This window comes from Vulpes lagopus, chromosome X (assembly GCF_018345385.1).
Source record: "Vulpes lagopus strain Blue_001 chromosome X, ASM1834538v1, whole genome shotgun sequence".
NCBI classification, from domain to species: domain Eukaryota; kingdom Metazoa; phylum Chordata; class Mammalia; order Carnivora; family Canidae; genus Vulpes; species Vulpes lagopus.
The window spans coordinates 105330284-105356448 of NC_054848.1; the positions used below are offsets into that span (position 1 = coordinate 105330284).

Sequence of the window (26165 nt, forward strand, 5' to 3'; positions counted from 1 at the left end):
TAGAAATGTCTGATCCCAAGGCAGGGGCAAGGAAAGTATGAATCTGGGTCATCTTAAGCCAGGTAGCAAAACAGTGCTCCAAAAACCCCGAGATTTGTCAAAAGGACACAGGAGCCTGCTTGGAGGGATTCTCAACTGTCCAAATCTGACATGCGAATTATTAAAATAATGAAAATGATTTTTAAAAAGATTTTATTTATTCACGAGAGATACAGAGAGAGAGAGGCAGAGACAGGGGCAGAGGGAGAAGCAGGCTCCATGCAGGAAGTGTGATGCGGGACTCCATCCCAAGACCCCAGGATCACGACCTGAGCCGAAGGCAGATGCTCAACTGCTGAGCAACCCAGGCATCCCTGAAAATGATTTTTAAGATTTTATTTATTTAGAAAGATAGCACACACATGTGTGAGTGGGGGGAGAGGGAGAATCTCCAGCAAACTCCACACCCAGTGTGGACCCCAACGTGAGGCTCAATCTCACAACCCTGAGATCATAACCTGAGCTGAAAACCAAGAGTCGGCTGCTTAACCAACTGAGCCCCCCAGGTGCCCCAATAATGAAAATGATTTAAAACCCACTGATGAAAATAGGAGTCCAGAAGTCCACACTGATGCAAATAAATGGTGAAGAGAAATGTTTTTTACTGTAGAATGCCAACTAATAAATGTGGAAAAAATGATAGAATGAGTCACCATTAGGCGGCCATCCTACTACCATAAGGCACAAACACGAAAGATCAATGGATACTAAAACTAGTGAGTGAAAGTGTGAGGAAACGGGATATTTATATACTGTCAAAGTATCTCCACACCAAATATTTTTATTAATTTCAAAGGCAAAACATTAACTGCACAGAAATCTGGCAGACACCACCTTAAGTGAAGGATCAAATTTACCATCACCAGTAAAAAGACAGTGACATCACGTGCCTCCCACAATAATATACAGAAGGCAGCATCGCTTCTGTGGTACTTCTGCCCAGAATGCATAACCTGAATTTTAATAACGAGGAAACAACAGTCAAACCTCAATCAAGGGACATTTTTCAAAATTGGCCAGAACTTTTCAAAAAATATGAAAATCACCAAAGGCAAGGATGGAGGTGCTTCAAGATTGTGGGAGGTCAAAGACACCTAATAACTACGTGTAACATATAATCTTGGATTGATTCTTGGGTCAGAAGAAAAGACTTTTTTTCTTTTTGGCTAAAAGAGCATTATTGGGACCACAGGCAACGTTTGAATGGAGTCTATAGGTTAGATGGTCGTTTTGTATAGCAAAGGTGATTTCCTGATTTTGATAGTTCTAATGTGCCTGTGTAGAATGTCCCAGTCTTTAGGAAATGTGCACCGAAGCAGGTAAGGCACATAAGAGTAATGGGGTATCGTTTCAGTAACTGCTCCGATGGTTCAGATGTGAATACTTAAGTACTTATTCACACCATATGGAAGAGAGGGAGAGAATGATAAAGTGAACGTGGTTAGGTGCTAATAACAATCAGGCAACCCGGCTGAAGGATGCACAGGAATTCTCCCTGCTGTTCTTGCCACTTTTTTGTAAGTATGAAATAACACCGGTTCATGTTTTTAAGATACTGAAAAGAAAAATGAGTGTTTAGAACCTGAGTCATGCATAAAAGGCTTTAAAAAATTTTTTAACCTGTCAATCCCCCCATCTTCTTTCAAAACAACCAAGTCTTATGAATATGTAAAAAAAATGAAAAGAATAAAAAAGAAGTAAGAAATATGTGTGGCCTTGGCAAAAACTGTCTAAATTGTCCAATTCTACAAAATGCTCGTGAAGGTTTGACATTACATGGAGAGGTTCCTTTTTTTGTTTTGGGTAACAGCCCAAACTTCAATGAGGCTATTCTTCTGTGTTCCCAATACATTTTACTCCAAACTTGACTGCAATTAGACACGGAGAATGCGATACTGGGACACGGAGTCAGAAAATAGTTCTTAGTGAGGATAAAAGAGAGAGACTTGAAAAACTTTCATAGAATTTTATGCATGTGTACACACTTTATTAAATTTGCATTCTAAGATATACACAAGGTCAGCATTTCACAAAACTTCCTATTATTTATTCCAAAAAGCAGTTATCATGAAACAGAATATGATTATATAAGTTAGTCAAGCAAAAAGAGTATCTATAGGATTTTCTAATCATATCATCTCTTGTACTTGCTTTCAAACAGAAGCCTGAAATAGGATATATTAGAATAGGAAGAAAGAATTTTAATTTATAATAATGACCACTTCTCAAATATTAGACTTTATATAAAAATAAAGGAGTACTGTCAACAAAGCTCATCTGAAGGTTAGCGTCTCTATCTTTAATTTATTCCAAAACAACCCCTGCATAAACTTAACTTTCTAGTCAATTTGAACAATAAAAATGAACCTCGGTTTAAATGATGAAGTGACTCATCTCATCTCCTAGTTCTCACACTATTGTAACAACTTCATTTTCCTGTCCCAATTCTCACCCACCACTGAATTTCTAAAAGAAATTTAAATATCACATTTGCAAAGGTTGTTTCTTATGAGTCCTAAATTAGAGCCAAGAAATCATGGCCAGAAGTATCCCTTTAAGGCAAAGAAGACAGGAGGGCGAAGGTGGATAAATTATAAAGATGTAAGATAAAACCATCTCTTGGCATTATATAGGCAGAAACATCTGAATGTGGTTCTTTCATAAACAGAATAAACACACTGAATACCATCGAAGTGATTTTTCTTTAAAATGGCACACTAGAGAACACTCTTCATAATATATACATTGATATTAGGATTTAAAGTTTATGGACTTTTCACAGGTGAAAGCGATACGAAAAATAAAGCCATTAATGGCCATCGTGGTGGTTATTACAGTTTAAAATAAACACCACGTCTGATGCCAGAACAGAACTACTTACTGCAAGCTAAGTGATGCTCTCTTGTAAGTCAAAGAGGACAGATTTCCCTTCAAGCTATGCAGTATTACTACTCTGTTGAGTACCATCAAAGCGCATCATCTTCCTTTAAAATTCAAGAATCTTTGCCTTCAAAGGACACAAAGGCAGTAGTTTTCATTTCTTACATTCATTTAAAAAGTGGAATATTATGATCCTAGCAGGCAAATTTGCATATTAAACACAGACAATCCAACTACGATGTCTGAACATTAAAAGATATCTATCACATCAGACATTTTTACACAGTTTTAAATAATAAATAACAACAATAGATTACACTCAGGTTTTTTTAAATAGCTCTATCACGATTTTCCTCTTTTAAAAATTAAATAACTTATGGTACCTCAGACTTACTATCATATACACTGTTCACAGCTCAAACAGCTTCTGAAAAGCAGAATGCACAGTAACATTGACTTTTTCAGCTCCTAAAAGTTTCTCTGATATTAAATGGCCCTTACTATGAGGCAGCACAGACAAGAACTGGATTCTGACTCTGATGGCAACATGATAACCAAAACACAGTCGGCAGCGGCACTCACTCACCACATTGATGAAACAAACAAATCCAATGACAAAAAAGTAATCAGAAAAAAAAAGCAGCAATCGAAACAGTATGTAGTGACCAGACACATAATCTACCCTACATTATGACATCCATCTTTACAGCACAACACTGTACCCCAAGGCACCTCAGGCCTCATAATATCACCCGAAACAAGCTGTCAAGCTCCATGTATGCTTTTCTACACAGTGCTTTGTGAGTATATAACATTATTCATTCATTTGTAGATGCTCCACACATCTGGTCAAGGCAGGAATTTCTTCTCCTTGATAACACCACCTAGAAACATTAACAATATTTTATATATTCCTTCGGGCAACAAACAAGTTTGGGAAGAAAAATATCAACTGTGGTGGCTAAGGCCTAAGAACCTGTGGTGAGTAATCCAGGCATCCTATCAGTCCATTTACATTCTCTGCACTAAAATCAATCCTCACGTCATACACTCCACCAGCAAAGAAGCGGTATGGATAGTAATGAAAGCAACTATGTGTTTCTTCCCCTCTGTGAGAAATGGCAAGTAAGCAGCTCAAACAGGAAAGGGAAACAAAATAATGTACTTTAAGCTGATGCAGAAAAATAATAATTTAATATAATTGAAAGCAATCCATCTATTATTGTGAAATAAAGAGATTTGAAACTATGTAGTCAACAGAGAACAAAAAAAGAAAAAAAACAAACCACAAATCTCTCAAGCAAGAGAATTTCTGATCAACTTTAGCTGTTGTGTCACTGCTGGGAAAAAGAACCTCTGTCGAAAATACACATCAGTGCTTTCCTTAAGCGTATAGATTCTAAAATAGGTGCTCTCTGAGGCACTGAGGAAAAAAAACATATGCTCTAAGCAATCAAAAATGAGTATTTGAGATTTAGTCACTAGAGCCAAAATGAGATCAGCAAAAAGAGACATAAGTAAGATCACTACACTCGTAAAATTGAACTTTAGAGAAGAGAGATGCCAAATAGTACGGCATTGAAATGGTTTAGGTCTGCCACACTTTAATCCTCATTATGGATCAAAGTTCTCTGCGTTCCTCACTGAATGTTTTATGTAGGAAACAGCAGTTAAAACACTGAATCAGAAATGGGTAAGTCACTTGGGTGAGAGATCATCCATCAAGATGAACGGAGAGCATGAATTGGAGCATGCTACTGGAGACTCTGCGGTTGTGCTGCCTTTAGCCAGTGAGTCTGAGGATAAGCCACTGCTGCTACTACTGCCATCCAAAATATCTGAACTGAGGACAAAGCAAAAAGAATTATAAGCAGATGCATCTATCAGGGTAAAGGTAAACATAACATGCAACGACATAGTTTCAAGAACTCACAAATCAGTAAGAGCATTTGTAAATAATAAAAAGCATAAGCAACAGCAATGAACTACATAATGTACTACTATATTCGGGTACCTGCAAAAACAAGGTCACAGAAATCCAAAGTAAGACATTCAAGTTCTGTATCACTTTAGTGCTCTCTTGGAAGCACCAGAATGTCCAAAATACAGGAAGCATTCTTCTTGATGTGTCATGATTTTCGTGAGGGAGTTCCCTTACCTTCAGCTCAAGAGATTGCTATCCTGAGATTTATCTTCTTCCCTTCCCATCAGCCTTCGAGTAAGATGAATGGTTACTCATTGAGGTACCCTGGACTGTCTGAAGTATCCTACTAAGGACACTGCTTCACCGTTCCTCTGCTCCAGAACACAGGCATTCAACTACTCTAAATTGGACTGCTTCCCCATTCCCATGATGCCTTCAATTCAAACACCATTTTTTTAAAAAATTTCTCCCTCTGTTGTTTGTCTTTTAAATTCTTCTAATTTGATGAATTTTGGACACTGTTTCCTTTTCTCTTGCTTTCAGAACACAAAGGTGTCGCTGATGTCTCTACAAGCCTCCAGTGACTATCCAGTTAGGCTGCTAAAAGGAATGTTCTATAGCCACGCACCCAATACTCTGACCCTCCACTTGCCTCTTTGATTCTCACAGCTAGCTTCTGCTCCCATCCTTCCACTCAAACTCCTTTGGGCATCAGAGCCTCTATAACCCAGCCCAGGGATGCCTTACCCATCTAGTCCAGGCTCTCAGGGCTGCCAACCCTCCATCCAGCCTGCTTCATAAACCTGGCTTCTTACTTCAGTGTTCAAAATTAACAGCCTTCACAATTTCGCACCAGGTTGCCTTTCTGGCTCTGTGTCCCATCAATCCAACATATAAATTCTATGCTCAATTATCTGGCCTGAATTCACTTTTTCACTCATTCATTTATTCTAATATTTACTGACTACCTGCCAAGTGCAGGAATCTAATATGCTAGATATTAGAAATACGATGTGTCTAAGACAGACATGGTCCCTGCCCTCATGGAACTTATATTACAGTACAGGAGACAGACATTTAAGTAATCATGCTAATACATACATAATTTGTGATCAAAGCAGTAAAAGCAAGATACAAAGGGCTCCACGGGCATATAACATGAGTAACTCGATCTAATTTAGAGGAACACGTTCCCTCAAAGTGACACTTGAGCTGTCATCTGAAAGATGAGTAGGCATTAACTAGGTATGGTCTGGGAGGAAGCAAGGGTAGTTTTAGGAGCCAAAAGCAGGCTAGTGTGGCTGTAAGTACAGAGAGTGAGTACACAATGAGAGACAAAGCTGGAGAGGTAGTCAGGCAGTTTTAGGATTCACATAGACACACTTTTTAATTTTGAAGAGGGAAGCAAGTGTAGAATTGGAGAAGGAATAATGAATCAGGGAATATAGATTTTAGCTGAAGTCTGGTCACTAGCTCTTCCACAAAAGCCCAACCTGGTCTAATATGCTCTGAGGCTAAATGTTGGGAATCTTTTTCTTTTTTTGGGGGGGGAGAGTCTTATATATGATCACTTTTATGGATCTCCGAGTTAATATATTTCCAGTGTTAAGCAACCCATGATACATTTGGAAGTTTCTAGGCCTGATACCCTACCCTCCACCTCAATGGCATGTAACACCTTCCCCCCACTTCTCTGCTATTTTTCTATTGCCTGTGGATTGTTTTTAGGTGGAGGCAGAATACAAATAAGCTTCGGAAGAGTAAACATAAAAATGGAAACAGTACAGTCCATGGTACTCCCACTCTAAGCTCACTACTGTGAAATGCATCATTAATAACAGCACTTTTAAGTAAGAAGTTTGGAAAATTTAGCTGGCACTGCTATATTTTCAACCCAATAGTAAAATACGTCTAAAATATGAATTATTCAAACTACTGAAAGAAAGTTACACAGATAATCTAAGGCATTGGAAAATCAAAAGACCTTTATATTTGCCTTTGGAACATATGTGATTTTTCCTCCTGCAGCATTTTGCCTAGACTAATATTAAAATGAATTTACTTTCCTAAAGCACATATTGGCCAGGCAGCCGAAGGACACGCTCTGTGCTACTTGGCAGGAAGAAACAGGCTTAGATTAAAATTTGGCCACCAAGCAGATAATCTGAATATAAATAAAGACTTTCTTATTCCAACCACCAGACTTATGGTGAGCCCTGGGTTAAAAGATTCCATTTGTAATAAGACCTGCTTGCGTAGGTGAATCCTGTATTCATTCAAAAACACAGAACATGGCTCATGAGAAGAAAGCTCCCATCTAACACTGTTGATTACCTTAAGAGAAATAAGAAATAAGCTAACAGAGAAATTACCAAGAAGTTACTGAGAAAAAAGAATACAAATCTGAACATTTTGTTTCATATATTCTGTTTCAGGAACTTCTTTTCTATTATTAAATATGAACATATGAAAAATTTTGTTCATTAATAGTAAAATAGCATACTTACATTTAGGCTCCAGTGTAATTTAGATTCAGAACTTGGTAAACCATTAACCAGATATTTTCACTAAACTAAAATTTGTTAAATCTAGTTTCTGTTAATAAATCTGGCACTACTATGCATGGTCATGGAAGCAGAGACTACCTACTGTCATAGATTACCCACTGTTAGTAAATCTGCGTAAAAAAAAGATTTACATGATTTTTTTATTTATAGAGAGATCACTGAACAAAAGTGACTTTTATAGGGTTCACTTGTCAACCTTCTACCAGGCCTTCTAAAAGCAACAAAGTATGGTCCAATTTGAGTTTATCTTTTTCCTTTCCTAGCTGAAGCTCTAATGGAGGTGTGAATGGGCCTTAGATTAACGGCTGAGACCCAGACAATGTGAGGAAAGCAAAGGACCTAGAAAGTTCGAACTGGACACAGGAGTACACGAATCAAAAATGAACTAATTCTAATTCATTCTGGCCACCGAGTATACATAGTGATGCATTATCTGAACTGCACAACCAAAAATACTTATGATTATTGAAGTAGTGCCCTCTGTCTAAAAAAATAAGGATGCAAGTATAAGAGAATCATTAAAACATTCAAAGGATAAAGTAACAACAGAATCAGGATGTCCAGTGTGACTCACGCTATTACCCATCTGGTGCCACTTTGTGCCTTGTCCAGTCAATAATCTGGGTTCCATCAGATTAGGAACAGGCAGGGAAATAGACTAGAAATTAGCCACAGCCCTATCAAGCCCTGAATAGATTCTGGTATAAGGTAAGACTATGGGGCATCCCCTGCCCCATGGTGTGGGCTAAACAGGCCCACGGGGTAAGTTTTCTGGCCTCTATCATCTTACCTTAGAAAGATCCAACATTATATTTCTGCATTTAACTCCTAAGTTTTTAAGATTACACATTTAAGTATAATCATTTCCAGTTACCTTGGGGATAGGAGTTTAAAAGTACCAGCACAGATGTCTAAGCTGCTCCCTTAAACACGTTCAAGGTATATGTATACAGTTCTATTAGTCAATAAATCACGATTAAATCATATTTTTTGTACACATCACATATTCCTGATTAAACTCTCTTGCCATGATACATATACCATTAAAAATAATGTGAAAATCATTAAGTGAAATCTAATGAAAAAATGTTAAAATACAACTGTCAAGGTTAAATTAGCAGTCACACCAACACTACGATGCACTGGGCAAGAAATTTTTTGGGAGAACTTTTCCTTTTCCGTATGAGAAACAGACTATCACTTACCCTTCACTACATGGCTAGTGGCCCTCAGAACTCCTTTATTTCATGTAGCAAGCCACAGATAATCTTGTTCCCCAGGGAACGAGGAGCATAACAAGAATTCCCAATATGCAAAAAGAATCAAAGCACCATGGAAAGGTGTAATTCCAAGCTATGATCAAATTCTTGAGGTTCAGAAGAACTAATGCAGAATGACATAATTCCTGCCTTGTGGTTGACAAGGTTTCCCAGATTTGGCTGGCAAAGATCTCAGAGTTTTCATCTAGTAAAAAATATATAAAGAGCAGGCCTACTTTTTCCTTTGGGCAGTAGTTGGCACACTGGACACAAACCCCAAGTAGGTCCATACTCAAACTTCATGCTTAATTTACACTTCAAAGATGTCAGATTTGAAAGACCATTATCTAATATGTAAAGTTTAATTTAAAGTTTTAAAATCCATCTTTTCTTTGTAGAGTGGGGCAGGAACAAAGTATGACAATTTAAATGAGGAGATACCCTCTGCTAATGATCTGCTACCTCTTCTGCTCCCTAAAATGTATAAAAATTGTTTCCCTGGTTATCAAGTAGATCGCAATCCTTGGCAACAGAAACCAGAACACAGAGTCTCTGTCTCTGTCCTCATTTCTAAGAATACCGATGTCTGATCAATGAAACTGCATTACAGAGATAGAAAAAAAAAAGCGTTTGCAAAAGCAGGATCCAATTTTTAAGCATCAAAAAAACTTTTTTACATATCATGAGTAACTCATGTTTAGAATCTCTGCATTACAGACATAAATGTCAGCAGTATTAGGATACAAAGTGTCCAAAAAGTCGGTGCAATTTTAAGTTTTAATATCCTCAGGAGTACAGATGCTATGAACTTACTGAAAACATCTTTTAAAGTTTAGTTACTTAAATACCTTTCACACATAGTTTTGTGAATTTTGAATAATAAATTTATTTTAACATAACACTGTTATGTTGGCTTATTATCACTCTATGACTACCATGAATAAAGCAAATCTTTCCAGTGTGAGGCAAACCTTTTGTCTTTATGAATCAAAAAGTGCCCTTGATCACCAATGTGGATGTCCCAGGGCTCTCATAGCTAGTCACAAGTCTAAGGAGAATGTGAGTAGTGACAACAGAAATAGGACCCTCACCACAGCCACCATCGTTGACTACTCAAGTTTTGCTATTCAGAGGAATAAACGTCTGGACAAGGGGTAAGAATCCTTGGTAAATCCAGGACCCTCTCTTTCCTTTCTTTTTTTTAATTTATTTATGATAGTCACACACAGAGAGAGAGAGAGAGAGAGGCAGAGACACAGGAGGAGGGACAAGCAGGCTCCATGCTGGGAGCCTGACATGGGACTCGATCCTGGGACTCCAAGATCGCGCCCTGGGCCAAAGGCAGGTGCCAAACCACTGAGCCACCCAGGGATCCCCTCTTTCCTTTCTTATTTATTTGTCTGAATCTGTTTTATGGCATCCTGTACAGTCCATGAAACTATTTTTTTTAAAAACCCACTTAACAATGTATGTTCTCAGCTTATCAAAAGTCTTCCCTATCTTTTCCCCAACTTGGTTACTTAGTTAGCAACTGGGTAAGCAAAGCTATTTTTAATGTCATGTGCCTATATTAAAATACACTTTACCATAAAAGTGATAGGCAGTTTCCACTAAGTATAGAGTTTCATCCACTAGTCCTCTTGACAAGCTTTAGAAGTTTTCTCTTTGCAATCATCTACATACCTGGAAAGGCACTCTATGCCAAAATTAGCACACTGAGCTACCAAGGACAGACATAGATGAGAGAGAAGAGAGACTGTGGGGCTGAAAATAGCTAGAATAATCTAAAAGGCATCTGTTCCAAGGTTAGAACAGTACTGATCAACGAGTCTAATACTAGAAGAATCCGTGACTTCTTGGTCAACCAGAAGTACAAGTTATCTTACACAAAACAATGAATATGTGATCTGGAAAGAAAGAATCTCTAATCCTTATAAGTATTACTTACACAATTCTTCCATTTAGAGGGCACCATCCTTGTATGTTTAAAGTGAATGCACTTTTGGGCTTTTAAAAAAAGACCCTCACCTATAAAACTCAGGGAACAAAAAGTCCATACACATACACAATTGTGTCCAGAACATGGGTGCTCAGTGAGTTGATTAGAAATACAGACTGAAAAAAAAAAAAGAAATACAGACTGAAAGATTTCAAAATGTTACCTGGCCATTGCCACTATCCCTGCCCCTTCCTTCCAAAAGGTATGTAGGCATCCAAGTACTCAACTTCAGGCATATGAAAAGAAGATAATTTTTGCACAGAAACATTGAAGGGCCTTAAATACCTAAACTCAGATAAGTAAGACTAAAAAAAAAAAAATTATGTGACTAGACCACAGGAATCAGGAAGTGCTAGTATAAAAACAAAACCCTAGCTAGGACTGTGACAGAATATCCCAAAAACTTCAAAAAGATTTTATAACAACAGAAAAGGCCATGCTTCAGAGGATGCCGGTACTCTCCGATACATCCAAAGGATATAATACAAAATGCAGGCAGAGCAGCTATGATCAAGGCACATTTTCCACAGCAACCCAGAAACTCTTTCTCACACCATCCAGCTGTTGCCACGCCCCTGCACCATTAGCACCTACTGAGAGAGGCTGACCTAACAGGAGCTAGGAAGGCAGATGAAGGTGCCAAAAACACACATACTTCTAAAGGTGTGCTCAGTGACTTTCAAATGATCTGCTTTTTTTCCCCACATTATCTGTACCTCCGTGGAGCTTTCCCCTCTAGAGAGCATGAATAAAAAATTGAATATTATATCAAATGATTCCAATATGCTTTTGATGTGGCTCTTTTTAAATAGATCATACCCTAACATCCTTTGGATTTGATTATTTTTTTTTATTTCATTTTTTACCATGAACTGAGATCAGACAGTTGAGCAGCCTCCGGAGACAGCATACTGGTAGTGCCTTGGAAGAGCCTCTTGGGCTGGCTTTCCGTCTCCATTTCACCTAAAACAGAAAGAGATGCTACTGTGAAATGATTTACAGATACAGGCATGGTGCTAAAATGGAATGATCTCTGTTTAAGGTTCAGAATAGAATACTTTGTCAAGCCATTACTTCGAAGCTGTTTTTTCTCATGCTTTAATACTTCCATATAACCTCAACCAAAAGTAAGCAGCCCTGAAAAAAAAAAACAAACAAACAAACAAAAAAACCCTTTTTTATTTAGCATGTTACGGATATAGTCATGTTCTTTAATAGAAGAGCAGAACACTGACTGCATTGGGCAAAATGAATCAAGGCTTAGCACAGCAGAAATAAAGAATCCCCAAACAGCTGAAGCTCATAGTGAATAATGATTTATTCTAGAGAATTAGTTAAGACAATTGATTTTATATTATTTTAATACTGGAACATTTCCTGAGTTGAAGCCAAATGGGTTAAAAAGTATGTAGTCTAATAAATGGCGTATAAATCAAAGGTTGCTTTAGACTAATTAGTAAAAGTGAAGATTTTAAGAAGTTACTTTGAATGCCCCTCTGTAATTGAAAGCAATTATTAATCCATTCACAAAATTGGTGTTGTACTGGCTACCTCAATCTTATAGATTGTCTCAGAACATCTATAAGGTAGCATAAAAACTTTGCATCCTGAGTAACCACTTTGCCACCAGGAATGCAAAGCCTCAAAGCCCTCAGACACAAAAAGCCCCTTTTCAAATAAGCTATGATCTAAAACACACAAATATCTTAGTTTTGAGGCTCCTCATCTGAGCTTTAAAATGGAATATGAAAAAAAATAAAATAAAATGGAATATGAAATAAAATTTAATTCCTGGGCCTAACTATATACTCCAATGGGAACTCAGTAACTGTGAACTTAAAGCTGTACAAGAGGGGATCCCTGAGTGGCTCAGCAGTTTGGCGCCTGCCTTTGGCCCAAGGCGTGATCCTGGAGTCCCAGAATCGAGTCCCACGTCAGGCTCCTGGCATGGAGCCTGCTTCTCCCTCTGCCTGTGTCTCTGCCTCTCTCTCTCTCTCTATCATAAATAAATAATGAAATAATTAAATAAATCTTTTTAAAAAAGAAATAATAGTAAAAAAGCTGTACAAGAGGCTTGTGATGGAAAAAGATCAAGCAAGAACAAATGCAACATTCATTTTTTTCCCCTTCATATTATCAATTAATTCATATTATCTTTCTTCTGGAGCCATTCTGAAAATTATTAACTCAGGAAAGGTTATATTTTTTATTTACTTTTGCCATGCTTTAATATGGAGCTTTTAAAAGCTACTGCCCAGCTTTCAACACCTCATCAGCAAAACACTTTAGCCCTTTTTATTAAAGAATTCCTCCATCTGCTGGTATATTTTGGAATAGCTTCTAAATGAACTAACCATACTAATTCCACCAATTTCCTGTAACATATCGAAAATTAATAATAACAATGATAATAATAGCTTTAGTTTCCAAGTGTTATTTTCACCTAACAGCTCCTGAGAAGGTCCTTAAAACTTTAAATAATTCCTTGCAGCATTAAGGTAAAAGGCTACTAGGTCATAAAACAAAATTTATTCACTAAATATAAACATCATCACCATATCGAAACCTATTTTCCAGAGCACACTAACTTTAAGTTATCTGTAATATTGTACTTTTTGAATCTGTGCATGGCACTGTCAGTGGAAAGTTTCCACCAAAGCTGCAAATACCTGTTTACCTAGTATTAGGAGAGGGACTGCTTTCCTGGCCGCAAAGGTGATTGGCACAAATAAACCACTTATTAAATTGCTTTTTCAAAATTATTAAGACTCTTGTTTAGGGATGCCTGGGTGGCTCAGCAGTTGAGAGTCTGCCTTCGGCTCAGGGTGTGATCCCGGAGTCCAGGGATCAAGTTCCACATTGGACTTCCTGCATGAAGCCTGCTTCTCTCTCTACCTATGTCTCTTCCTCTCTGTGTGTGTCTTTCATTAATAAATAAATAAATAAATAAATAAATAAATAAATAAATAAACAAACAAGTAAATAAATAAATAAAATCTTTTTTTAAAAAGACTCTTGTTTAAAGTGACATCCAAAGCTTACAATCATATGAGAATAGTCCGAGGAATAATGACTCAACCTATGTTAATTTTTTGTCCCTTTTTATTTATTTTTTTTTATTTTTTAATTTTTATTTATTTATGATAGTCACAGAGAGATAGAGAGAGAGAGAGGCAGAGACACAGGCAGAGGGAGAAGCAGGCTCCATGCACCGGGAGCCCGACGTGGGATTTGATCCCGGGTCTCCAGGATCGTGCCCTGGGCCAAAGGCAGGCGCCAAACCGCTGCGCCACCCAGGGATCCCTGTCCCTTTTTAAAGTAGACTCCATCCGGGGCCCTCACAGGCATCTAAAACTAGCACTGAGTGAGACCATTTTAGTTTAGAACTCTGTGGTTCAAAATAATGTAACTAAGAGCACCCCTTTCATATCAAAAACCCTATGGACTCGAATATGAGGCAGCCTCTCTTTGTGAGGCATAATTTGGTGGTGGCTTATATCTGAACATGCAGCATGTTTAGAAATTTATTTGCTAGGACATAAGCACATACTTTTGCAACGTATTAACTTGCATCTGCTTTCTATTCAGATCACTCAGAGGCAAAATTTTTGGAATATATATTGGTAATATGAATATATGAATAAGATTCAGTTAGGAAGTGTAAAAAACATAGTATCAGATAACTAATTCACAAAATTTAGAATCTGTAAAGCATACATTGGGAAGAATATTTCACATTTCTTTAGAAAAAAGGAGTCATGCCTTGAGCTAATTTCAGACAAATTCTAATTTGTCATTCAAGCTCAACTAGGTTTAATATCAGAAGTGGGATGCTTACCTTTTCTTTTCAGGGGACCAAGAACACTGGGCCTGATACATTTGACTGGACTCTGACTCCTCTTGCTTTAAAGAATAAACAAACAGGAGAATGTGAAGTGCTTCTAACATGCAAGATAAATGTTATAGCCCACCAAATAAAGCAATAAAATTGACAGTCGGATTGGGGTGACTGGGTGATGGGCACTGAGGAGGGCACTTGACGGGATGAGCACTGGGTGTTACACTATATGTTGGCAAATCAAACTCCAATAAAAAAATATATAAAAAAAATTCACGGTTGGAAAATGCCCATGTTGTAATTTGAGGAACTGAAATGCCAAAATGAGATTTAATCTGGCATATAGCAATCTGAAACAACATAGCGTTTGAAGCTATTTTTAAAAATCATTTTATAAAAAAAAAAAAATCATTTTATAAAACAAGGTATCTACGATAGCTTTTTTTTTTTTTAAAAAAAAGATAAACCTTATTAAAAATTTATTTGGATTTGACTGGTCTATAACCTTTTTTCCTTATCCTCAACAAAGGATATTTTGTGTGTGTGTGTGTGTGTGTGTGTGTGTGTGTGTTCATTCTCTGGCACTGTCTCAAAAAATGCGTATCTGGTAAAACATCACTGATAGAATACAGGTGGTAGGTAGTATAGGATACTCACTGTGTTCAATTTTGCTGTCTGTTTGAAAATTTCCATTAAAAAATGTTGATAAAAAAGCTCATCAGGAGAGACAAATTCAAAGTGTAGCATTTCAAACCACATTTTTGAAAAGTAGGTTTACTTACTTGGTAAAGCGTCTTGGACTAGGAACAGGACTTGGTGGCAGCCCACTGCTGCTCACAAACATTTGTAAGGATGGTGAAAAACATTGCTAGAAAAAACATATTTAATATTAAAATAGTTCTAGTGCTCCAGCTTTCAAAAGGTTTCAAAATCAGAGAAACAAAATCCTTAAAACTGCTTAGCTATGTATATCTATATAGGTATACACACACACAAGAATATATACATATATTGATATACCATTTTTTCAAGTTATTATCACAGACTTCCATTAATTTTCCTTCCAGTCATGGATTCTTTACAAATGAAGCTGTGTGTGTGTACTTTAGAGAGCAAACAGCTTGGAGTGTGAAAGAGAGTTAACATCTTATCAATGAGCCTACCTTTCCAAATCCTCTGGTGGGTGATGGTGCCGGAGAAACTGGAGTGAAGTCAATCCTTTTAGGAGAATATAGTTTCTCCGGCTTCTCAAAATCGCTGTCACTCTGTGAACATAAAACATATTTTCTCATAATTCACAATTCAGCACATCACAGCTCTTCTCTACTACTCAAACATGCCTACATTTTTAGGACAGAAATGTACAAACTCTAAAAAGTTGCAATCTCATGTTCTGGTGGAAAAGCAGAGATTAGAAATGAATACAAATTTGGAAATGGGAAGGACAAGAGGGTATGAAAAAAATTAACAAAGCCAATGACCAACATAAAGGTTTCCAGAAAGAAAAAAACAAACAAACAAACAATTAAACAAAGCAAACATGGGAGAACTTTACCAAGCTCAAACTCTCATCCCATGATTGGCTTATCTGCATCGCTGTCTGCACTTCCCTAAAACAAACAAAAATGAAAGGCCATCAGTGCTCAGAATGAGACATACAACACCTAGGCCCTGTTTTTGTGAAACACTAACCGTTCGTGTGCTGTTTCCCTGTTCATCATATCCATGCCTTCCTCCTGCAAAGACAAACATGTGCTGAATACAGTATTTATCTACAGCCACACGGTTCTCTACTTCGAAGAAAATTTTCAAAGACTTCCCTGCCTTCTTTGGCAATATCACAGGGCGGCAGAACATTCTAAGATCATCACCCCTGCCACATCTGCGTTTCACCTGCACACTCAAAGAATTTTTGGCTGTCTGTGGCCACCTAGAGTGGCAGCCTGACTCAGGTTTAGTAGCTAAATCTTCAGAATGAAAATAAAATCAAAATGAACAATCCAAACAATTGTAGCTCTGGGCTAAGAAGTAAAATTTACCCTTTTGATCTGATGCAGTCGGCTACTAGGAACACGATTAGGGGAGGACGACAGCAACTGGAAAGGAAAAGTAAACATTTACTATTTACTGAATTACAAGGCAGCAGTTTGCTGTCAGCCCCAGTATCTAACCTCCTCCCAGCTAAGATTTCATATTATTTTCTAAGATGGAGCTCTTTAGACCACTGAACATTAACATACTAGAGGCGGGACATTCACCAGGTACACCAGGTATCCAACCTCAAAGCACCATCTGTCGCCAGACAGGCATTGACTTTAACACTTTTCCCAAATGAATGCAAGGCTATGTACATTTATGTAAAAAAAAAAAAAAGAGATTCCAGGCCTTGGAAATATCCATTAACCCTCACTTATCTAAAATAAGGAACTATGTAAGAAGGAAAAGAAAAATCTGAGTTTAGTCATTTTAACACTGATGTACCCATGGAGGAAGACAGGTTAACAAGCCTGGCTTAGTAGTTTATCTATAATTAGGGTTGATCAAAAACACTTTAAAACTGTAATAAGAAAATTTTGCTTGTGTGATCTAAATCAATTCTAAAATGTGGTCACTACCACTATCACCGCAAACCCTTACTTACTAGTTAAGAAAAATCAATGTGGAAGGCAATGTGTATTTTTCAGGTAACTGTTGCTCTCCCTTAGATCATCATTTTTTGACAACACAAAGCTAAAATTATTTGGGGGCCAAATTATGTTCCTTCAAAATAATCCCAATCTGATAAAAAAATGAAAGGTACAATTCATCTCAACAGCTCTTACAGGGTTCTAATATCCTTAATGTAAGCTATTTATTCCCTAATTAAATGCAAATAAATTTGTAATGCTATTTAGACCAAATAAGACAATGATCCTGTTACAAGAAGCCCTACCCTACTAAACATCTAAAAATCCTAATGTAGTAAGTAGTATAAAACAGTGATAAACTGCTAAGCTTTTTAGGCAAAAGCTATTTTGGGTTAAATTTTTTAAACTTATACAATGAAATATGATTTTGCCTCAAAGGGTATCTCTTTAGTACCCACCCTTTTTTTCCCCTCTCCTATGCTCTGAAAACATAAAGACTTTATGACTAAAATCCTCTTAAGTTTTTTTCCACTAGAAAAGTAACACATGTTTACTGGTAAACTCTTAATAAGGCCATTTGAAAAACACTAAGTGGGGTGCCTGTGTGGCTCAGTTGGTTAGGTGGCCAAGGGGCCGACTCTTGGTTTCAGCTCAGGTCATGATCTTGGGGTCGGTCCTAGGATCAGGTTAGGTGGCCAAGGGGCTGACTCTTGGTTTCAGCTCAGGTCATGATCTTGGGGTCCTAGGATCAAGCCCCACATTGGGCTCCTCCACGTTCAGTGGGGATCTGTCTATGGATTCTCTCTCTCTCTCTCTCCCTCTACCCTTCCTCCTGCTGCTGCATGTGCACTCTCTCAAATAAATAAATAAATCTTTTTTAAAAAAAGAAAGAAAAACACTAAGCTACTAGGCAAGTAAATAAGGCAGAAAGACTAACAGTACCATGGAAGAGAGTATGGATGTGTCCAGAGAACAAAAGAAACCCTAGCAGCAAAGAAATCATCAGGAAAGTCAAAAACTGCAAAAAGCTGCTTGCAGAGAAAGTCAGAAATTTAGATGCTACATCCATATGATGTACAACTTGTCAATTTAGACAGAACTGGAGAGAAGACCCAAAAGGAGGACAGGGAGGAACAATGCAGTGTCTAGTATGGGAAACAAGTGTTAATGTGCAGGCTAAGAAAAAAGCCAAGCACTTGAAGGAGGGTGCTGGTTAATCGTGTTAAGTAAAGCAAATAACTCAAATGGGCTAAGAAAAGAGGACCCTGCCACTAGCAATGAAGTGGGCACTGGTGACTTTTGCAAGAACAGAGTTTTGTTGGTTTTTTTCAAGATTTTATTTATTTATTTTTTGAGAGAGTGTGAGCAGAGGGAGGAGCAGAGGGAGAGGGACAAGAAGACTCTGTGCTGAGCCTGACGCAAAACTCGATTCCAGGACCCTGAGATCAGGACCTGAGCCAAAATCAATGGTCAGAAGCTTAACCAACTGAGCCAGGTGCCCCTGCAAGAACAGTTTTTTAATAGCGTGGTGATAGAAGTAGTGAGATCACAAACTGGCTGAATAGTTGGCAAGGAATTAGGAGACAAGGAATGAGAGGCAGTGTGGTGTGGATTAAGCTTTGTGAAAGCTCAGAGGGGTGAAGGGAAAACAGGGAAAGAGAGATCTATGAAAAAAGACAAATTTGTGTTCCAGATATTAGATGTGTGAGTCAGAAGAAGGTGGGAGCAAAAAAGCTACGGAGGAAGGGACTAGAGAGGAGACAACACACCAAGCAAAGTGACAGGAGACTCAGAAAATCTAGACACCATTAGGAGAAAGCACCACATGTGAAGGTAAAGACATTTTCAGGAGAAGAAAGCTGACATGTACACAAGAGGGCTGTTTGCCTTCCCTGTGAATGGAGAAGGGGCATCTGCCAGAAGTGAAAGGTGCATGAAGCTTGCAGTTATTATTTTTTTAATTGGAATATTACTTTAGAGAACAGCAAGGAGCAAGTGGCATCTTGAACCCAAAATGCCCGGGAAGAATTTATCTCCTGGCCCTTCAAATGACCAATGCCTTGAAATTTCCCTACTTGTAGTGGTAAAGGCAACATTCTTCCCCTGGTCACTGAGAAATAAAAGTTCAGTGCCCGGGAGTCCTCCTTCTCCCTGCATTTATGCCTGGTCAGTTGTCAAATCATGAAGAAATGACCTCTGCACATTTTCTTGTGCCAGTCTCCTCTCCATTTCATTCCACACCTTGCTTCTGGCAGATTAGTATTAAGATTGACAGAGGACGCTGTGATCTAACATATATGGTATAATCAGTATGATGACAGAAGGACACAAGGGGTGCTGCGGAAGGCTTCCCGGAAGCAGGAAACTCAAAAGGAGAAGGGGACGGAGGGAAAGACAATGCAAGGGTGGGCAAACAGGGAATCGACGTGGCCCCTCTGGCAAATGAGGTATTTCCGTGCAGACAGAAAAAAAGGTTTTGTCAGGGAGCAAGGAGAGGTGAGCCTAGATAGGGTCGATAGGAATCTTCGCTTCTTAGAAAAGGGCAAAGTCAAGCATAAAGAGGCAAATTCATTTTCCCTTCTTTGGTCAACTTACTGATATCAGGACACAACTATGTAACAAGTGGAAACATTTTTCACATACACAGTAAAATTAAATTGTTTTCCAGTATCCTCAGGGAAGACAAAGTGAATCAAACCTCCAGATAGCTAACATTTCCCCCCTTTAAGCATTCCTAGCCACTTCGGCTGGAAATCTTTCTTAAAAGTGTTGTATTTTTTTCCCCCTTTCTTAATGGCACTGGCACATCTCTATTCTAATCCCAGCTCTGCCACTTACCAATCACGTGATTCTAAGCAAGTCACTTCTCTCAGTCGACACTTAGCTGCTGCCTCTTTTAACTGGGAAAAACATCTTTTGTCCTGCCTACTTCACAGGGGTTGCTATGAGAATGAAAAGTGTGAAAGGACTCTGTAACACGTAGAATACCATATAAGCAAAGGGACTAGTATAATTTAAGAAAAGGTTAATGACCCAGGTACCTTTAAGAACATCAAGAATTCTACAGTTCTATGCCAGTGAGACCCTCAGGGTCTATTAACGGGCTCTTCATCCTCATACTAAGCCGCAGACTAATTTTTAAAAAACCTCTGTCTGCTTTTCAGTTTTCCCCTCTCCTCCCTTGCTAGCAGCTATTAGTGTACCTTAAACCCGAATGCACCTCTGCTGATTTGCTGCTTCTCACATACTACCGAGTTGGAAGCTTATTATAATTATGCATAAATTTTAGATGATTCAGAGGTCAGAGAGGCTCCCTATAAATAATCTGATGAACCTTTATGCACAGACTATGGAAATCAAGCACAGCCATTCAGAGGTCTGTTTGCTTACATCTCAGATGTCTTCCAGCGCACTGCAGCTACTGGATAAGTGGGCTCCACATGTGAAGTGCTACTATATAAAAAACCTCATCATCATTTCTCCCAATGCAACCAACTAATAAGGTGATCCCAACAGCTCTGGCTATATAAAACAGTCACTATTAGCAACTCTGCCGAGAACATAAATACGAGCATTTTAAAGGAGATCTTACTTTGGATAAATAGCACTGTCCAACAGATATGTGTCAGAGACAAATACTCTGCTACTGTCTCAATGATTTTCGCTTCCTAGAACAAATAAAGATCACTTTTCTCAGCTATATTTAGAGGTTAATCCTGACTTACCTCATAACCATGATGCAAGTAGTGACAAAAAACAACAATCTTTAAAAATACAAAGTCCCACAGCCAAGAAAAAACTTTAACCAGATCTCTTTTTTGCACCAAAAACTGAAAATGGCCACAGAATGAGCAAGACAGGTAAAATAATTTTTTTCTTTTGTGAACAGAGGGGCATAGCACATCATCTTAAGAATGAACTACATTTGAAAGTGTTTTCCCCAAACCATACCACTAAAATACTTACTTCTATACTTACCAGGTTATGACGGCTCATAATTGTTGTACTATTCCTCCGAGTTCTAAATGTATAAGGTTGAAAAACCTGTGAAAGATCACTAAAAAACAAAAATAAAATTATTAGTGTCTTCTCATTTGAGATATCCATCAACTCTCTGATCAACAATGAAATCTTCCATGGCTCCTCATTTCGTACAATGAATAAGCTCCTCACTGACCTCTTCAGAGCTTCCGTGGTGGTGTGCTGTGGATCACAGGTTTGCCCAGATACTGATCTCCTCAGTGGTTGGGGGGCAAGCTAGGAGAGGTATGGGGCGGGGCTCCAAACTGGTTGCCTCCAGCTGCTTCTGGTCAGAGCTCACGCCCCCAAACCAGTTCCCACCAGACACCAGCAGCCTCATCTGTTTACACCAAAGGACCTAAACATACTACTGCTTTCTATGTGTGCCATGACCATGAGAAGAGCTGGAGAGCCCTGTGCTACGGTACAAGGCCCATCAGCACATCTCCCACCATAGCCCTAAATAAGTGTTCTACCTGTGAGTCTGCTGTGCAACTAAATAAACATACCTGGAGTTTTTCTCAAGTTGCCTCTTCTGCTTTCAACGTCCTACCTCCCACAACCATCAATCAAAATCCTTCCTCTCCTTGAGCACCCATTTCAATCCAATACCCTCTGTGAATGAAGCCTCTCTTCAGTCCACAAACCGAATGCAATCATGCCCTCCTTTGAATCCAAAGAGCACAATGCGAAATAAGATGCTTCTTGAGACATCGACTTTACCTCTTATTAAAGAGAAGTGTGCGTGTGTTTTAAATTACATGGTAGAGGTCTTTTGTTCCTCCTTGTATAACATCCCCGCAGTGCCTAGCAGAGTGCCATGCCAGTGATAAGAAGCCAAGAAAAATTTTCAGGACTGAATTGAATTGGGCTTCACTGGACCCATGAGATCACCTAATTCAGCTCTTAAGTTTCAAATGAAAAAACAGACACTTAGAATGGCTAAGTGACTCATTCATGATCACAGTTAGGGAGAGATATTGGGACTAGGTCTAGTCTCCTCACTCCTTCTGTCACATCATGCTACCCTGGCAAGTAATTACTTAAATCCCGATTCAAAAAACAATGTTATTTCTATGACAGTCTAAATGCAGGTCAGCATGATCGCCCTAGTCCCTTGCAATTGCTTGCTTACCAGATTTAAAAAGACAACCCCAAAAGATCAATTTATTCCTATAGTATCAAAAATAAATGTAGAGCTGAGGACAGCCATTAAGAAAGCAAAGAGTCACCCCATCATTCCCTCAGTTTCAAAATTTAATAAAAGAAAATGAGTAAATCCATTTTCCCCTCAATACAGATATTATAATCAGTTTGATAGATAAAAATTACCTATTTCTCTGCCTTCACTGTGCTTGATTAATGATTTTGGCTAATTCTACTCCCATCCCCTTTTTTGGGCTAATTCCATTTCTACAAGGTCTCACAAATTAGCTCTCCACTAAGATGAATTGTCTACTTACAGGAGTGAAATGTAATAGGCTCAGGAGGTCTGCCAACCTAACCTTCACTATTGTAAGATTCTACCTTAAAATAGACCCTCTAGTGACTATTCACATGAAAATACAAGACCCTATCACTAAAATTCAAGGGTTGATTCTTTCCATTGTTTTCTAAAACCTGTATTTTCACTGACCTAAGCTAAGAGACACCTTTCGTTTTTTATTCACTGGTATGCATTCCAGGCAGTTTTAGGATCTGAAAACATTACGACAAATCCCAATCACTTAATGTGCCATGAACACGACACTTGTTACGAGTTATTAGATAAATTGTGATTTATTAAAGTAAATGCTCCGTTAATGCCAGGGTTCCTAAACTAAGCTTAGAAATAGCAGCTCTTAGAGACAGGTGTCAAGTTGCAAGTCTAGTTCCAGGGGCTTCAGGCTAACATTCAGTGGTGCAAATTAGGCAGGGCAAGCAACCTGTTACAAGAGCCAGAAGCTTCTTGTAGATCCTTTCAGAGTGGGCCAAGAAAGCCCCAGGTAAAGAGGGTCCCATTTTTTCCACACTTCCCAGAGTCTGGGGTCAAACTTTCACTCCACCTTGGGACCCAAGTCACTGTCAAGCAAACAAGTCCCCATGCCCTTAGTTTGGAAAACCCAGATGAGCACCAACTCTCACTTTAGGGAAGAAAGATTGCTTGCAGGGGGTCAAGGAGCCCCTGAACCCTGTACTTCATCGTTCCCAACCCGCCTCACCTGAGCCCATGGATCAGGGGAGCGCTGCTGGATCTCCTCAGGGTGCCCCCATCGGATGTGTCAGGCTCAAAGTCCAGCTCCATTTTCTCCTGAGCCATGTCGGAGACTTGCAGGCAGGCACAGCGGACAGTGCTCAGCTCCTGGTGCTTAGCTATGGACTCCCAAGACTCTCACTGCAGGACTGAGCTGCTGGGGACTGGCAGCTGGGGGCGGGGGCTAAGGGGCGGAGGCTTAGGGGCGGGGGCTAAGGGGCGGAGAAAAGCAGGAAAGGAGGAGGAGGGAAGGAGGATGAGGATGAGGAAGGGAGCTTGAGAGTGAGTGAGGGGAGGAGGAAAGGGAGGCGGTAGTGGAGTGGGAGGTGGTGGAGGGTGACAGAATAAAGGAAGAGGGTGAAGGAAAAGAGAGGGATGGAAGGAAAAGAGCAAGAGATAGGGAAAGCGGATATATAGAAAAGCAGGAAAGCAGAGAGAGTAAAAGGAGGACAGGATCGGGAAAGGAAGAAGATGAGGACAGGAGGAGGACCGAGGGGTAAGAGGAGAGCAGGGTGGTGGGAAAAGAGGAATACGAGAGAGGGAAAGAAAAAGACGAGGTATGGGGAAGAGGAGGGAGGGAGGAGGCGGACGGAGGGAGAAGAGGATGGGGAGGAAACTAGGCAGCGGCGGAACTCATGTTGCTATCTTTTGGCCGACGACCTCAACCGGGGCCGGGCTACAAACACCGCAGCTGCCCAGGCAGCGCTAGTACCAAAAAGCTGACAGTTGGGCAGGGCCCGGCCGGGCGGCCTCGACGGCTCCAGTTCCCCATGCTGGGGGACCCGGTCCAGCCCCCCATGCTCTGGGACTCGGTCCCGGAGGATCCTCAGCCCTGTGAGGGGTGCTTATCCCCTCCCTACCCCCCCTCCCCGCCTGGAGGACAGGTGGGGGGTTCGGCCCCTCAGCCGCCGCCGCGGTGCCTCCTCTTCCTCTCTTGGGTTCTAATGGCCCGAGGGAACCCCTTGGGGCCAAGACCAAAATCTACAACCTGCCGCCTTTTCCGCCTCCCACGCTTCACAAGCGGGAACCGCCGCGGGGCCAAGTCTTCCGCGTCCGGGCACCCATCGGGTCCTGCGCACGCGCCCGGCGGCCGCGCCAATGAGCCCGCGGGCACCGAGCATGCGTGGGAACCCCGCCCCGCAAACCTCCTCCAAAAGGGAGGAGCGTTTTCAGGGGGCCCGGCGCCTTCCTCTCTGGCATTGGCCCGGGGACCCTGGCGCCCGATTTTGAAAAGAACCAATAGTTTGGAGACAGTGGAGCATCGCTGTTCTGGAGGAGTTTGGGCCAATATTCAAGGGAAACAGAAACTTGTGGTTTCCATGTTTTTTCAATGCCAATTTATTTGCTCTGATCTCTGTGATCTCTGCCCATTTCTTAAATCCCTTGATTTTGTTTGGTGTTTGGAGGGGCTGATTTTTTTTTTCAGATAATCCGTTTGGATGCACTAGACAAAAGGGAAGTGAAAAAACAAAAGCAATGGTGTAAAAATAAAGAGAATTGAATAAGAGTTCATATAGCGAGTGGCAATCACCATCTTCATTTTACAAGCATTGTCAGCTTCAACGATAATAGGAAAAGTCCTGAAGAACAAGTAGCAGAACCAGAATTTTTTTTTCCTTCCTAGGATTTACAGAGACCCTAACAATAGTCATTCAGCATGTGTGAGGCCTGGAATTACTTATTTTATTTAACAAATACCTACGTAGCAATTGCTGTGTGCTAGGCACCATTCTAAGAGCTTTAGAAATATTAACTCATTTAATCCTCGCTACTTGAATAACGATGGGATAAAGATGGTATTGTATTGTGTTGTGTTAATCATACAGAAAATTTAATAGTCATGAATTGGTTTCAAAATATAGCAAAAATAGGGGCACCTGGGTGGTTCAGTCCATTGGGCATCTGCCTTTGGCTCAAGTCATGATCCCAGGGTCCTGGGATGGAGCCCCATGTGGGCGTGAAACTCCCTGCTCAGGGGGGTCTGCTGGTCCCTCTCCCTATGCCCTGCCCCTCTTCTCGTGCTCGCTCTTTCTCTCAAAAAAATAAATTAATTTTTTTTAATTTAACAAAAATAGGAATGCCTGGGTGGCTCAGTGGTTGAGCATCTGCCTCAGGGCATGATCCCAGAGTTCCGGGATTGAGTCCCCCACATTGGGTTCCCTGCATGGATCCTGCTTCTCCTCACTCTGCCTATGGTTCTGCCTCTGTGTGTGTGTGTGTGTCTCATAAATAAATTAAACGTTTTTAAAAAAATTTAGCAAAAATAGGGATCCCTGGGTGGCGCAGCGGTTTGGCGCCTGCCTTTGGCCCAGGGCGCGATCTTGGAGACCCGGGATCGAGTCCCACGTCGGGCTCCCGGTGCATGGAGCCTGCTTCTCCCTCCGCCTGTGTCTCTGCCTCTCTCTCTCTCTCTGTGACTATCATAAATAAATTAAAAAAAATTTTTAAAAAAATTTTAGCAAAAATAATTTTACCTGCCTATTCAACTTAGTTGTCCCATATTAAACTTGCCAAATCCAATCATTTTATTCCTCAATGTTAATATTCGCTGCTTGTAATATAGAGTTTTTAAAGCACTTTTAGATAGTTTCCTTTAAATTCCCTATATTTTTCTTCCAACTGGATTGGAAAAGCAAGCTCTGTTTTTGACCAATTTATGTAGCTCTTTTTATCTCAAGGTCTCAGCAACCCCCTCATCTGCTCAAAACAACATAGTACATTCTATTGTTCACAATAGCTACTAAACAATCATTTGTTGGCTACATGTAGAATTCCTAAC

The 26165-nt window shown here is 39.7% G+C and overlaps 1 protein-coding gene and 1 non-coding gene across 3 annotated transcripts; both read right to left on the bottom strand.

Annotated features, from left to right (window-relative positions):
* Window positions 1-2000: 2000 nt before the first annotated feature.
* PABIR2 (PABIR family member 2) lies at window positions 2001-24453 on the bottom strand. Of its 2 annotated transcripts, XM_041741812.1 has the most exons (11): window positions 24375-24434; window positions 23355-23598; window positions 21112-21190; window positions 16546-16602; window positions 16199-16242; window positions 16062-16116; window positions 15670-15771; window positions 15289-15374; window positions 14507-14571; window positions 11535-11631; window positions 2001-4762 (listed from the first exon to the last, which is right to left on the bottom strand). In XM_041741812.1, exons 2-11 carry the CDS (start codon window positions 23450-23452, stop codon window positions 4618-4620), a joined length of 828 nt encoding a protein of 275 aa, XP_041597746.1. In that variant the 5' UTR covers window positions 23453-23598; window positions 24375-24434; the 3' UTR covers window positions 2001-4617. The 2 variants fall into 2 exon arrangements, with proteins under 2 accessions (XP_041597746.1, XP_041597747.1); XM_041741813.1 differs by having other exon boundaries at window positions 2001-3803; window positions 23355-24453.
* On the bottom strand, window positions 8587-8726 carry LOC121483730. The gene has a single exon (XR_005985837.1). It is a non-coding gene; the product is annotated as a small nucleolar RNA U109 (small nucleolar RNA).
* Window positions 24454-26165: the final 1712 nt, after the last annotated feature.